Source organism: Trachurus japonicus, unplaced genomic scaffold (genome assembly GCF_045865225.1).
Source record: "Trachurus japonicus isolate A0001 unplaced genomic scaffold, Traja_1.0 AP030974.1".
Taxonomy (NCBI): domain Eukaryota; kingdom Metazoa; phylum Chordata; class Actinopteri; order Carangiformes; family Carangidae; genus Trachurus; species Trachurus japonicus.
The window spans coordinates 720-15,434 of NW_028221107.1; the positions used below are offsets into that span (position 1 = coordinate 720).

General features: G+C 42.8%; 2 protein-coding genes across 2 annotated transcripts; both read left to right on the forward strand.

The window, feature by feature from the left end:
• Positions 1–3,885: 3,885 nt before the first annotated feature.
• On the forward strand, positions 3,886–5,692 carry LOC146959872 (Na(+)/dicarboxylate cotransporter 3-like). Its single transcript, XM_085772824.1, has 2 exons — positions 3,886–4,025; positions 5,473–5,692. The coding sequence occupies exons 1-2, from the start codon at positions 3,921–3,923 to the stop codon at positions 5,656–5,658; spliced, it is 291 nt and encodes a 96-aa protein (XP_085628950.1). The 5' UTR covers positions 3,886–3,920; the 3' UTR covers positions 5,659–5,692.
• A 3,311-nt stretch (positions 5,693–9,003) lies between these two features.
• On the forward strand, positions 9,004–14,043 carry LOC146959873 (osteoclast stimulatory transmembrane protein-like). The gene is made up of 3 exons (XM_085772823.1): positions 9,004–9,026; positions 11,563–12,571; positions 13,690–14,043. The coding sequence occupies exons 1-3, from the start codon at positions 9,004–9,006 to the stop codon at positions 14,041–14,043; spliced, it is 1,386 nt and encodes a 461-aa protein (XP_085628949.1).
• Positions 14,044–14,715: the final 672 nt, after the last annotated feature.

A 14,715-nucleotide genomic window follows, 5' to 3' on the forward strand; every position in this document is an offset into this window, starting at 1 on the left:
TGTTTTTGACCAGAACACTGAGAAAACAAGCTTTTTGTGGAAAGAAACATGTCAAGCAGAACAGTGACTTTGAAGTTAATATACAACAGAAACAACATGTCTATAGACATCAATGGCAGCCAATGAGTTAAAGAGACACTGTCTCTCGGCTCTGTTCGTGGCACTAGTACCAGTGGCGGCTGGTGCTAAAATAAATTGGGGGGGCGTCAGATAAATAAGATAAATAAAGAGCATTGCTAACTTCACATCCAGCAGTAAACAGCAGTCAGCAGCGGATCAGCTGATCTCTCCCTCCGTACAAACGCTCCGTTCTGATCTAGCCCCACTGGACTTTCAAAGTAAAGGTGACGCAGCTGAAAATTAGTTAGGCTAAATAGTGAAACAGCGGCGCCTTTATAGCCGATTTTAGGATGAAACTCTGAACATAACCTGAAACAACAGATTTTTCTTTTGCTGCGGCCGCCATTGTCTCCTGTCTTGTTGTTGTTTTCTGTCTGCTCCGTGTGCACGCCATGGATGTATTATATTAACGGTGCACGCGGGTGAGTCTGTAGCTGTTTGAGTGACAGGCACGTCGCCGCTGCCAGGTGAGTGACTTTGATTGACAGGTCAGGTATCATGAATCAATCCGATTGGATGAAAAAATGACCCAAACGCGCTGATTGGCCACAGGCGCAGAGAGCTGCGCCCGGAGGAGAATCTTGAAGTGACCAATTAGAGACCAGCATGAAGTCACATGGAAGCCAAAAGTTTAAGAGCCCACATACACACTCATTAGGCCGGCGCCCCTCGCTATTGAAATGTATGAAACAACCCAGAATAAACCCAATATGGAATGGAAAGGCTTACGAATTTCAAAGTAAAACCCATTGTATGAGTGAACACTGAACAGATATGGTAATTACTTTTTATTATATTTATGTTTACTGTGTCTACACTTTTTTCCTGAAATTTTGATGGGGGCGGCGCCCTAGCGCCCCCTATTGACCGGCCGCCACTGACTAGTACACCACAGCCGCTTGTTACTCTCTCCCTGGCTCTCAGGCTCCGGTCCACTTGGTGCTCCTCCTCCTCTATCCTTGCCTGACTGAGGGCTGCCACCGTGCCCCTGGTCCACCGGTGAGGGATGAGGGGGACTGCCAACTGGGGGCCCACACCCTCAGACCGACAAAAGCTTGGATCATGGGCTGACTTTCAAGAGATCACAGCGAGGGAGCTGCTCTGCTACGTACAAAACCCTGACCCAGAATCAGGTCGTCTGCAAGTGATTTAGCACCAGGTTCTCCACAAACATGCGGTGCGAGATTGGAGAGGACCGGCGGACCACCATCCGGCCACGCGCAGACCCTGTCACCAACGGCTCTACTCGCTGTAATCAAAACCCGGTTGTCAGGGGGTTTCGCTAGATAGTAGGTAGGGACAGTGGGAATCTCGTTCATCCATTCATGCGTGTCACTAATTCGATGACGAGGCATTTGGCTACTAGGTCATACGGCTTTCCGTGTTTACCTGCACGTCAGGCGCCATCGTGAGTACTACGACATGATACAGCCCATACGGACCCATTTCTGCATCAGCAGCTGGTCCGCCACCTTCTATAATCATTACGAGCCCAAACTGCCCCCAGCTGACCGCCAGCCGGTGGGATGCAGCCAGGCGGGGTTCCCGTTATAGAGGGCCAGCCAGCGTCGTGTAGAGGTCCCCTCAGGGCACCAGCCACCCTTGCGGCCGTCCCTCATCCCTTTGAGGACCAGCTCGGCTCCTGGAGAGGGCCGTAGTCCTCAATCCTGGAACGGCCATACCTAAAACGTGACGTCAGCCGACTGCCTTCCACTGATTGGGCAGAGCGTTGTCACTGGAAGAGTCGTGAGCGCGATGTCCGACATGAGAATTCATCTGTACCGAGACCGTTGTTATTCCTTCACCCGAGTTAAATGATGCTGTGTGGAAAACCACGCTGTGGTCCGTAATCGAGGAACAGACAAGTGAGTTTGGAGCTGACGAGAAGATCGAAAATAGAGAGAGAAACAGTGTGGCCTTGCGATCCCCCCACCCCTGCTGAGGAGGAACTAGAGAACTCAGCTGTAATGGAAAAGCACCTTTACTGAGCCGTGCCGTGACTGTGTAGTGGTAAAGTGCCAATAGCTACTCCCTCCGTTTACCTGCACTTCATTCACTTTGACATTCAAAGTAGAGTTCTCAACGGGCCTGAAAATTACAACCCGACCTGACTTGGCCCGTGGGTTTTAAGCCCGGACCCGACAGAGCTCGATACACCAGGATTAGTTGTCTGGCCAAACCCAGCCCAGCCCAACAAAAAAAAAGAAAACTAAACTAAAAAAGTGAAATGCTTTCTTTGCAGCGAGAGCAGATGGTGCTGGTGACGCAGCAGCACCTTATCAGCGGGTGAAACTGATTCAATTTCGGCCACAAAAACATTGTGGTTTTTTGGAGATATACACAGCATCTCGTGCCAAACCAACCCGACCCATCGGCCTTACTCGGGTTTGGGTTGAAATTGAGAACTCTAATTCAGAGTACTGGGCGAAAGCACATTGTGTCAACTCCCCTCCATGGGCCTTCGCAATGCTTCCACACAGCGTCGGACACCACCCCTCTCTCCGCGGAAAGAGGAGGGCGACAGTATTATTAAATTGCAGATTTGCACCTTTACATAAATGCATTTTCTTGAATGTGTTTTGGTCAAAAACAGGTGTTTTGGTCAAAAACAGGTGTTTTTGGCGAAACCAGCCAATGTTCTACTGCCGTTTACTAAAGAATGGAAAAAGGTAGAAACAAACTTTTTTTTCTTAATGAAAGAAGAGAGTCTACTCTTAATCTTGGTAGTTTTGGTGTTTACATGTTTACATGAACACAATATTCTGTGGGTCTTGAAAGGGTCTGTAAAAAATGCTCTAAAACGGCTGGCAGTATGCAGCTCTCTGCTCTGAAAATGGCTGGCAGCCAATGAGTTAATAATAAATCAGTTAAAAAAAAGAACTTATTATGATAATGATTATTATTATTGGCACTATTATCATCATTATTAACATCATCATCACTGTTAGGCTATTATTTTGGAAATAAACTACCTTTTTGCACTGTTCACCTCCCTATGTCTGCATTATTTGACCTCCACATTGATCTAAATGCATTTTTTTGAATTCTATTGGTCTCAAAGGTATCACCAACAGAATGGGCACCCAAAAATTAGTGGGAAATGACACCTTAAGTGTTTTTCTACTGTGTTTGGTTCCAGCGATAGGCATTTTTGAATATTATTGGCGGCCATCTTGGATTTGACCTCTCCCGGGCCTCAGAGGTCAAATCTGACTTCCCTCCCGATCTTAAAATAAACCTCATGGTATAAACTAACTATGGTAGAAGTTTCATGTTTCTTTCAAAAAGTGCACAATTTTCATGCTTAGCCGCTGTACTAGTACTGTTAAAAAAAGAAAGAAAAAAAAAACTCTGTTAAAGTAAAAAATACTACTACTAAACTGCCAAAAGAGTCGTTTACAGGACTCACGAGAGCTCAGTTTTTATTTAATGCTGAACAAACTATAAAACTGAACAAAAACCAACAAGAATTCAACTTAATTTTGATTTTATTTCAGTTGGAAATGCTGAAAATACACATAACTTCCTCTGAAAACCAGGCAGTGAGCACTATTTATTAAATAAAATACATCTTATCATCAGCCACAGTGTCCAGGATCAGTCGCACAGAGCTGATAGCATCTTCTTATAAAAAGTAAAATGAGGTTTTTTTAAGTCACAAACATCAGGATGAAAGATTCAGGACTTTTAATACAGGTTTTACTTAATATAATTTTTAAATAAGAGTTTAACTACTTGTGTTTAATGTACTCTCTCTTTGTGTGCAGGCGATCCACATCTCCGTGAACCCTCTGTACTTCATGATTCCTGCCACAGTTGGATGTTCGTACGCCTTCATGTTGCCGGTGTCGACGCCTCCGAACTCCATCGCCTTCGCCTCCGGACATCTGCTGGTCAAAGACATGGTACAGCTGCACTCAGCACCGCAGCGTCATACATGAACACATAACACAACATGTCTTACTTGGCCCAAAACTGTTTATTATTATGAGTCCAAACTCAAGTGTTTTCTGTTTCCAGATGATACAACTTTATTACAATATAACACAGGTGCTGGATGTGGTTGAAAAAGAACTGGAAATAATGAAAAACATTGATTGTTATGAATAAATTATCACTGAATCTTGGGAAAAGCAAACTTAAAGCAGATATCAGTGGAATGTTTTTGTTAATATAAGTCCTAAATAGTCCTATTTTCCGTCAGCAATCACTTACATGAAGTATTTCAGCCTAAACACGAGTCTCTCCGTCACTCTGCTCTGCTGTAACCCGAGGAGAAAATTTTCCTTGTGGGATACAAGTGTTATCCAATGAGGGGAGAGAACGGCATGAAGGGCTGTGTGTGCAGCCAAGGGATGCGCGTGAATGTGGTGACGTAGCACGAGGACCAATTGATGCCTGACAAGGGCGGGGGCTGCTAACTCATGGTGCGTTCAAGGAAACTCGTACTTTGTGTTTTTCCTTCCTGTGAAGTCATACCAGTTCGATCTGGTACGAGTTCACGGGTCGGAAGTTACGAGTGGCCGTTATAGGGAACTTTCACAGACAACAGGACGGTAAAAACACGAGCTACGGGTTACCTGGAACGCTACCAAGTCGTAGTTGTGACTTGAAGCTGTAACTTACGGTTTCAAAAGCCTGCCTTGAACACAGCATTAGCCGAAACGGCCGTGCCGATGATATCTGCTTTAATGAGTTGTGAGGTGTCAGGATAGATGAGAATTTGACTGACAAAAAAATGAAAATATCTGTCACACAAATTTAATTAGATTCATTAGCATTTTTTATAACTCAATGATAGTTCCCCTAAAATAAAATAAACCAGTTTTCACTTTTCACTTATAGTAAAAATGAGTCAGTAGACGTCGATACAGATCCATCCAACTCATTATTCACACGTTTAAAGTGATTTAAACTCTCAAAACTCAGTAGATTTACAGTTTTTTGTAAATTTCACTCACACTCACAAGGAAACTTTTCCAACAAAATCCCAAAAAAGGTTTGGAAAAAGACAGAAAGACATTAAATACTGTAAACTAGTCAGGACTAAATCAATGGATCATTTATGTAAGAATGTCAACAAAGAAATCACAGAATATAAAACAAACATTATATTTAAAGGAATAATTAGAACCAGTTTGTTGCATAAATACAATAAAATGGTTCATAAAGTTTTGCTTTGTTCTGTTTTATTGAATTATTCGATCAGTTAATTGATGATTAATGAAGGAGCAGCAGATAGTATAAGATGTTTACTTCTTCGTTCTTTTTGACTACAGATGTTGTGTTTGCTTTTTAGTTGTTTTATTGTGAATTCATTGATAAAAAATAAACATGAATCCGTCCTCTCAGGTGAAGACCGGCATCGTCATGAACATCCTGGGCGTCCTCTCCGTCTCTCTGGCCATGAACACGTGGGGCGTCGCCATGTTCGACCTGAACTCGTATCCCGACTGGGCTCAGACCGCCAACAAGACGGCGGTCGCCACCGACGTTCGCTTCGTCGCCTCCGTCCAATCGCTGAACGCCACGAGTTAAGATTCAAAACACTGAACAGGGACAAAAAGTTGTGTCTTGGGGGGAGGGAGAAGGAGAGGGTGGGGGCAATGTAAAGCTGTTACCTGCTGTGATGCATTCAATGAGTCTGTTGTTATATGTTCAATTGTCCTTTTAGGGCCGTGAGGTGTTTAAACGCACTCCAGCTTACAGGTTTGAAATAAAGCAGCAGCTGCTTCACTTCCTACACTGTAAAAACTCAAAATCTTTTCAAGAATATTTGTCTTATTTCTTGTCAAAATGTCTAATTTCTTGTCAAAACTAATCTCTTTCCACTTAAATTGAGACTCATCACCTAAAAATTAACTTGTTTTTAGATCATTTTCACTTGCTTCAAACAAATTTTCACCTGAAATAAGTAGAAAAATCTGCCAGTGAAAGTTTTTTTGTGCTTGTAATAAGGAAGAAAAACTTGCTCCACTATCAGATTTTTCTACTTATTTCAAGTGAAAATTTGCTTGAAAGAAGTAAAAAAAAGTGTCTAAAAACAAGCTACTTTTTATGTGTTGAGTCTTATTTTAAGTATAATGAGATTTGTTTTGACTAGAAATATGACAAATATTCTTGGTAAGATATTTGAGTTTTTGCAGTGTATTGAACCTTTATAAAACTGGACAAACAATGTAACCTCAACAAGAACAACAAGAACAACAAAACAACAGCAACTTTAGATTTTAAGAGTTCTCTTTTTTTTTGTATTGATGCTACTAGGTCGACCTCTGCTGAAACAATGACAGAAACATCTTTTATTAAATATATATATTTTTGTGTAGAATCACTAAGAGATCATGTTACATGTTTGTGTTTTTAACACGGCTCGTGTTTATTGACCAAAGCCGCGACGCATAGAGAAAAATATTTTAAATTAAATCTTTTTCTACATTATTAGATCATGAATCCCGACTAATCAAAGTGTAAATTTGTTATGTTTTTTCTAGGCAATGTGATTTTCATTCCTAAAGTTCGACTGCTGTTACGAATAAAACGGTTTGAGTTTGTATTATGATCATTTAGTTTGATGTACATGGTGTGTGTGTCTGTGTGTGTGTGTTTACCTGTCATTACCAGAACATCTGCATCAGATCATTTGTGTTTTAGGTTTTAATGGAAAACCAACAGAAACGTTTAAACTCTGGTCGTCGTGTTTCTGCAGGTTACGGTTGTAAATCCCTCCCGGTGTTTACCTGCTGTTGTAAAGCGTCTGAAGTCACAAGGCTCAACAACAATAGTTAACTTGTGTGAGGTTGTGTGATTACTCAGTGTTTGCAGGGGTCAGTGCGGAAGGTCACGTGGCGTCTACATGCAAAACTATAAAATACCTGAGTGGCCAGAACAGGACGTACTGAAAAGTCAGCACAAGACGAACCACACGACATCTTCATGATTAGGATTTTTTTTTCTTTAATTCTTGAATCTTATTTGTCTGTAGTGACACACTGGATATATAATTTAATTTAATCTAACATACATGTAGTAACTCATCTGTAGCAAATGAGAAGTTAAAAGGTCGTAGACACAAGAAACAACGATGAGCTTGTTTGTAAAAATTAAACACAATGAAACAAAAAAAATAATAAAGTGCCAAGAAATGAAAGAACAATTGAAGGGACGAAAACATGACGAGTAAGGAAATGGTGGGTTCAAATAAAGGAAGTGGAGATCAGCAAAAAAAAAAAAAAAAAAAAACAGGAACATCTGGAAGTGAAGTGTGATGTAATTACAGATTTAAAGTGAAAAAGTTTTATTCTGCAGGTTGATCAATGCTACAGGTGCATGAGGAGGAAAAGTGGATCTTCAGTATTTAGAGTATAGCCTACGTATATACAGACGGTATAACACACACAAATGTCAAATTACACATTGACACCAGGAACAAGTGAATAAGACCAGTGACATATTAACAAAGAAGCATCAGTCACAGTTTAACTCTGAGTCATTAATCCAGTGGTTCCCAACCTTTTCTGGCTCGTGATTGACCCCATTTTCACATCAAGATGCGCCAGCTCAGATATTTTTTTTATACGCTGCATTTTATTTGAACTTGATTTAAATTTGAGAAAGTGAAAGTATAGAATACAGTTGTTTAGGATTGTGTGTGGTGTTTTTAATCATATTTTTTATAAAGAATAATAATATCAATTACTGGATATTTCAGGCGACCCCATTTGAATTCCAGGCGCATGGGGTCCCGACCCCAAGGTTAAAAACACTGCTCTATAGTAAAAAAAAAAAAAAAAAAACAAGAAACACTGTTAATTAACAGACATGTACTGTAACACGGTGGTAAGCTCATTAAGGAGTGAGCTGATCATAGATAATAATGATGTTTACTAAATAATAAATTGATAAAACAACAAAAGGTATAAAACTCAGATTATTCAAAAAATGAGGTCTAAATCTGATTATTCGCGGTCATCTGGCAGGTTGTGTGACACAATTGTTTGGAGTTTAGATGTTTCTTGTCAAAATGCACCTTGAAGTTAACATTAAAATGTTTTATGTATTTATACATGTGGACAAACAGCGGCGAACGTGTCTCCAGCTTCACACTGAGGGACAGAGGACGATGATGGACGGACGATGTAAGAACAATCTGATTTTCAAGTCCTGAGATTGGGCCTGTAGAAGTGAGTCCGGGTCCGGGTCCAGGCCCCTCTACACCAGTGTTTTCAACCTTGGGGTCGGGACCCCACGTGGGGTCACCTGGAATTCAAATGGGGTCGCCTGAAGTGTCTAGTAATTGATAAAAGAAATTACCGGTAGCTACTGCCTTTTTTTTTCTAAACTACCATAATTATTGTTCTTTTTAAAATTATGATTAAAAACACCACAGACAATCTTAAACAACTGTATTCTATACTTTCACTTTCTCGAATAGAAATCGAGTTTGAATAAAATGCAGCATATAAAAATATCTCAGCTGGCGCATCTTGATTGACGGCTGAGGTCGCCAGAAATCTGTGATGTCAGAATGGGTTCACGAGCCAAAAAAGGTTGTGAACCAAACCGCTGCTCTGCACTCTGTCAATCTCAGTGTGTGAATCAAACACACACACACACGGGACACATGACATCGGTGACATCACGGCGACTGTGGCGTTCGTTGGTGAGACCTCGTTGAGTCACATTGTGCATGTGAGTGTGTCACATCTCATCCGTCCATATGATTCTGCCTCACGTCGGTTCACATGGTGAGAAGAAAAAAAGTGGCTTTTTTGCATTTTTCCCACGTGGGAACTTGAAGGCGACACACAAACACCAACATGACTGTGACTGTGACAGGAAGTTCCTCTTTTCACCTCCACAGTCCAACAGTTCACCGCCGCAATGAAGGTCATCGCTGCTCTCAGGTAAAATACTATCTATCTATCTATCTATCTATCTATCTATCTATCTATCTATCTATCTATCTATCTATCTATCTATCTATCTATCTATCTATCTATCTATCTATCTATCTATCTATCTATCTATCTATCTATCTATCTATCTATCTATCTATCTATCCATCTATCTCTATAATTTGTATTATGCACAATGTATAAAATGTGTAAAAGTGTGAAAATTTCCGCTCCTTGTTTTCTGTCCAGCAGCAATTTTGTGTTTTGATTTTTCACTGTTTTCTTATAGTTTGCTCAGTAATGTGCCATCCAGCTTCAGGAAGGATGTTGAAACATTACATCTTTGTTTAGTATGTCCAGATAATCAGTTTGTGTTTGGCATCGTTTTGTTGGTTCAGTTGTTTTTGTTTGGCAGTTTCTAGTAGATTTTTATTACGTTCTACAATCTTTTTATTCTCCCGGTTTTACAGTGAGTCAGTTCATCCAGTTGTTTGTCATCAGGTTCTGTAAATGTGGAACAAATTATACAACAGTGTTGGAATATACTTTTTATAATCAAAGTATTTTACAGTTTTTTTGACTCATGTTTCATTACTGTAATGGAAACGGTCACTGATATCTATATCACAGACATGTATTTATGACGTACTGTAGTTTGAAGGGATCATTCATACACAATTTAGAGTCAAGTGTGATGGTTTTTGACCTGGGAACTGAACCAGGAACCTTCTTGTTGTGAGTCGGTGTTCACAGCTGTACACGATGAGTCATACACAAGTGATTTCTTTTTTTGTTTTTGTTTTGTAACAGATTTGTAGAGAACTGTTTTCCACTCCTTTACACACACACGTCCTGAGAGATTTTGATCTGTTGTGACTTGTTGTATTATTGTATAATATTTAGTCAGTTTCCAGTCTCTCTTTTTTTGGTAACCCTTTAGTTTACAGGCCGTTAATTAGGTGATAATGTCAAGAAATGACAATTAATTACGTGATAATGTCAAGAAGTATCCTAGAAATAACGGTCAATTTAATAATAATGTCATGTTTTTCATAAAGGCAAAAGATTACACATGCTTTTCAAGCTTTGAACTTCAAGATTCAAGAAGACTCTATTGTCATTGTACAGCTGCACAACGAAACTCTGTTGGCAAACACTCAAACAGACAATCACTAAAACACCAATGACGCCATAAAATAACAAGCAAAAATTGCAATTGACCGTTATTTCTACGCAATCAATCATTATTTCTTGGCGATATTTCTTGACATTACTATGAAATTGGACGTTATTTCTAGACTATTTCTAGACATTATGATGCAATTAATTGTTATTTCTTGGCTATGTCTTGACATTATTAGTAATTAGCGACCTGTTTTTATTTTAAAGCAGAAGTAAGCGGAATGTTTGTGTTAGTAATATAAGTCTTAAATAGTTATATCTTCCGACAGCAATCACTTATATAGAGTGTTTGGTCTGAAACACGGGTCTGTCAGTCACTCTGCTCTGCTGTAAGCCGAGGAGAAAACTTTCCTTGTATCCTACAGCCTTTATCCAATGAGGAGAGAGAACGGCATAAAGGGGCAGTCCTCTCTGTGTGTGCAGCCAAGGGATGCACGTGAATGTGGTGACGTAGGGACGAGGGCGGGGACTGCTAACTCCATCGGCTGACAAGAAGTTAGCCAAAACGACCGGATCGCTTACTTCTGCTTTAAGTATTTTTTTTGGGGGGGGGGGGGGGGGGGGGGGCTTTTAGGCCTTTAATTGACAGGACATGTAGGAGTAGCAAGCAGCCACTCAGGGAATTGAACCGGGGCCGCTGTAGTGAGGATAATAGCCTCTACATATGTAATGCCTGCTCTGCACCGAGCTAAACGACGCCCCAGTTCCCAGTCTTTATCTAAACTAAACTAACGTCACCTGCTACGAAGTGTATTTATCAAAATGTCAAACTCTCCTTTAAAGTTAAAGCAGATAACAGCGGCACGGCCGTTTCGGCTAATGCTGTGTTCAAGGCAGGCTTTTGAAACCGTAAGTTACAGCTTCAAGTCACAACTACGACTTGGTAGCGTTCCAGGTAACCCGTAGCTCGTGTTTTTACCGTCCTGTTGTCTGTGAAAGTTCCCTATAACGGCCACTCGTAACTTCCGACCCGTGAACTCGTACCAGATCGAACTGGTATGACTTCACAGGAAGGAAAAACACAAAGTACGAGTTTCCTTGAACGCACCATGAGTTAGCAGCCCCCGCCCTTGTCAGGCATCAATTGGTCCTCGTGCTACGTCACCACATTCACGCGCATCCCTTGGCTGCACACACAGCCCTTCATGCCGTTCTCTCCCCTCATTGGATAACACTTGTATCCCACAAGGAAAATTTTCTCCTCGGGTTACAGCAGAGCAGAGTGACGGAGAGACTCGTGTTTAGGCTGAAATACTTCATGTAAGTGATTGCTGACGGAAAATAGGACTATTTAGGACTTATATTAACAAAAACATTCCACTGATATCTGCTTTAAAGTTAAAGTTGTGGTTTCCGTCCTCAGGAGCCGAGCCTCGTGTTGGAGGCAGACGCTCGGATCCGTCCTGTTTAATCTCTGGGACGTTTACTCCGCTCCTTCGCCCTCCTCTGGCCGGGACGTCCTCGCCCTCCTGTCCCTCTGTCTGTCTCTCTCCGTCGTCACCGGCCTCCTCCTCCACCACTGGCTCCTCCGGACTCTGAGGTACGACCCCGAGGTCTCCGTGCCGACCGCCGTCCTCTACGCTCTGACCGTGTCGGCGGTCTCGTCGCTGTGCCACCCGCTGCGCTGCGTGCTCACCATGACGCTGCCGACCGTCTGCACCCGACAGGGCCGCACGCTGCTGGTCTCGGCCTCCGTCATGATCCTGGTGGTGAACGTCGTCCCAAACGTGGCGGCGAACGTCGGGGCGGTGGCGCGAGTCCTCAAGTGCACGGCCGAGGGCTTCGCCGGGACCCTGCTGAGCTCGTCGGAGCCTTGGAACAAAGTGAAGCGAGACCTGGTCGAAGAGACGATCAAGGTGAAGCGGGAGGACCTGAGCTTCGTGACCAACCTGAGGACGCTCGATCAGTTCACGTACGTCAACGTCACCGGGGTCAAACGCCGGTTCAAGGAGATGATCGGACAGATGGAGGGGAACTTCTCGCACGCCGGGAACCTGCTCAGAGACGGGAAGCTGCTGGCCAACAGGATCCTCGCCGCCCTGTTCGTCGCCCTGCTGATCTTCGAAGCGGCTCGTTACCTGAAGTCCTACCTGACCTCGGTTCAGTTTGACAACCGCCACGTCTCCAGGGAAACAACGCCCACTGATCAGAAGAAAACTGCTAAAAGGAAACTCGCCACCACCACCAGGTGTAAAGTCACGAGTGAGGAGTGCGCCTCGTGCTTCGTGTCACTGGTCGTTGTGACTTTATACTTCATTGCGATCACTGCAATAGTGACTTTAGATCACGTTGTGTATCACATAGTGGAGGTGGTTGTGCCCTGGCTGCTGGATTTTCCACCCACGTCTGCAGCCATAAGTGTCAGTTACAAGGTAACACAGCTCACGGTCTGTCTCACCACTGCAGCTCATTTGTCTCTTTAGGTAACCCCTTTAATTTACAGGCTGTTGATTACGTGATGATGTTAAGAATTAAGCTGCGTTCACACCGGACCTTTTGTTTTTGTCGCTGTCGCTCGTGTCGCTCCAAAAAAAACGCTCTGTCACGCAGCTGCAGTCGCTCGTCAGTTTGGAGCGATACAACAGATCGCTCTGATGACGTCATTCAAGCGATTCTCTTCCCGTTTGTATTGGCCCAGCATGGCTGACATTGTACCTGCTGCCGCTGTTTACCTGTTGTGGAAGTCCCACAAGCGCCGTACAACATCAAGTCGGCTTTGCTCTGCTGGACTGGCAGAGTTGTATTGCGTTTCCATGATTTCAGTAGTTGTCATAGTTACACATAGATTACGGCAGCCAATCAGCACTGAGCGCTGTCGCTCGGATCCCCAGCGATTTTTCTCTTGAGCGATTAAACGCTCAATCGCTCGTTTGCATTGACTTAACATGTAAACTCGTCGCCAGCAAGAAAAACAAAAGGTCCGGTGTGAACGCAGCTTTAGCCAAATATAGAATTAGCCATATAGCCTAAAATAAAGGCCTTAAAGGAGAATGGTGATGGTCACCCAGTGTTGGGGGGAGCAAAAAACCGGAGTTACACCATGGCCACCCAGCGCTAGGGATAGCGACAACCTATGGGGGCAATTCTTTCAACCACAACAAACACTCAAAAAACAATCAAATATCTATGGTAGGCCTATATGACTCGAATCCTTAAGCCTACCACACACATAAAGATAATCTGTCTGATTTTGCCCCGATTTTCCCCCTTCCGACCAAGGACAAAAATCGCCAGATTATTAGGCTATAGGCTCTCAAGATTATCTTTCTCCTGTGGTGTGTTCTCCCGCCAATCGGCTCGTAAAACAATCGTCACCATTTGGACCAAAATGTGTGTATATTACAACGCAATTAATTGTTGTTTCTTGGCTATTTCTTGACATTATCACGTAATTAACGGCCTGTTAATTAAAGGGTTACTCACTTTTCAGTTGTTGTTGTTTTTTTTTTTGTTTTTTTTACATATGTTTGTTTTTGTTGTGTTTCTCCAGGTGAAGCTCTCCTTCCATGCCTGCTCTCTGTTATCTCAGCGCTGCGACACCCCGCTCACCGACTTCCACAGGGACTACAGGTGGACGTTCAGCCCCGAGCCGTCGCTCTGCGATGCGACAACGACGTCAGCTCCAGACCTGAGAGTCACGCTGCTGCTGGGATGTCTGTGGCTGTTGAGCTACTGCCTGGTGTTCGCCGAGGTCTACGCCAGGAGGCTGCGCAGGAACATCTCTGCCTCCTTCTTCAGGGAGCAGGAGGAGAGGAGGAGGGTTTACCTGATGAAGAGAATACAAGAGAAACAAAGGAAGAAAGAGCAACAAGAGACGGTTTCTGTTCAGGTCGCCTCGGGGTGAAACACTGAAGTGCATATCTAAATTTTTCTCTCATGTCTTTGGCCCCTCAAGCTGCCGCCACAGAAATCCTCCACAGGCAGGTTTTAATCCCCAGAGGATGAAGCTACATCTGTGGACGTCTCTCCTCAGAGTTTAACATCCAGTTGGTTTTTTAGTGAGACGTCTCCACAGACGTCGGACCGATCGTCCTGGGATTTGTCTTCAGACACTGAAAGGAGCCCAGAGACCGAGTCCTTCTCCTGAGCTGAGGTGCTGCAGCACCAGCAGGTCGACGTCTTCACTTGTCCAACCTGGAAACATGAAACACTGTTGAAAGAATCGGCACAAAGTAAAGAACAGAGATTAATTTTAGTGACTTTTGAAATTAACATCACAATCATCATTAAATATGATTTAAACACTTTAAACCCATCATCAGGTCAACATTCAATGTCTCACTAATTTACTTAAAGGGATAGTTGTTGGATTGTGTATTTGATGAGTTTGATGAGAGAAACAAGAAATCGACATGAGCCTCCGTATAGCTCTGAGCAGCTCGCGGCTCTGCTCCGCTGTTCTAAAAATAACCCACTGCTAAAACTATATAGGGATGGCAATGGGCCAATTTGCCAAAATGTTGAAAATGTTTGACATTTATGTACCTTTATCAAGAATTACGTTGACATGTATGTC

What these genes read in the sequence shown, in the direction of transcription:
- LOC146959872 (XM_085772824.1), top strand. Translation starts at nt 3,921, where the DNA reads ATGATTCCTGCCACAGTTGGATGTTCGTACGCCTTCATGTTGCCGGTG. An exon ending in ATCTGCTGGTCAAAGACATG is followed by an intron (nt 4,026 to 5,472) that starts GTACAGCTGCAC and finishes CCGTCCTCTCAG; the next exon opens with GTGAAGACCGGCATCGTCAT.
- LOC146959873 (XM_085772823.1), top strand. Translation starts at nt 9,004, where the DNA reads ATGAAGGTCATCGCTGCTCTCAG. An exon ending in AAGGTCATCGCTGCTCTCAG is followed by an intron (nt 9,027 to 11,562) that starts GTAAAATACTAT and finishes TTCCGTCCTCAG; the next exon opens with GAGCCGAGCCTCGTGTTGGA. An exon ending in CCATAAGTGTCAGTTACAAG is followed by an intron (nt 12,572 to 13,689) that starts GTAACACAGCTC and finishes GTGTTTCTCCAG; the next exon opens with GTGAAGCTCTCCTTCCATGC.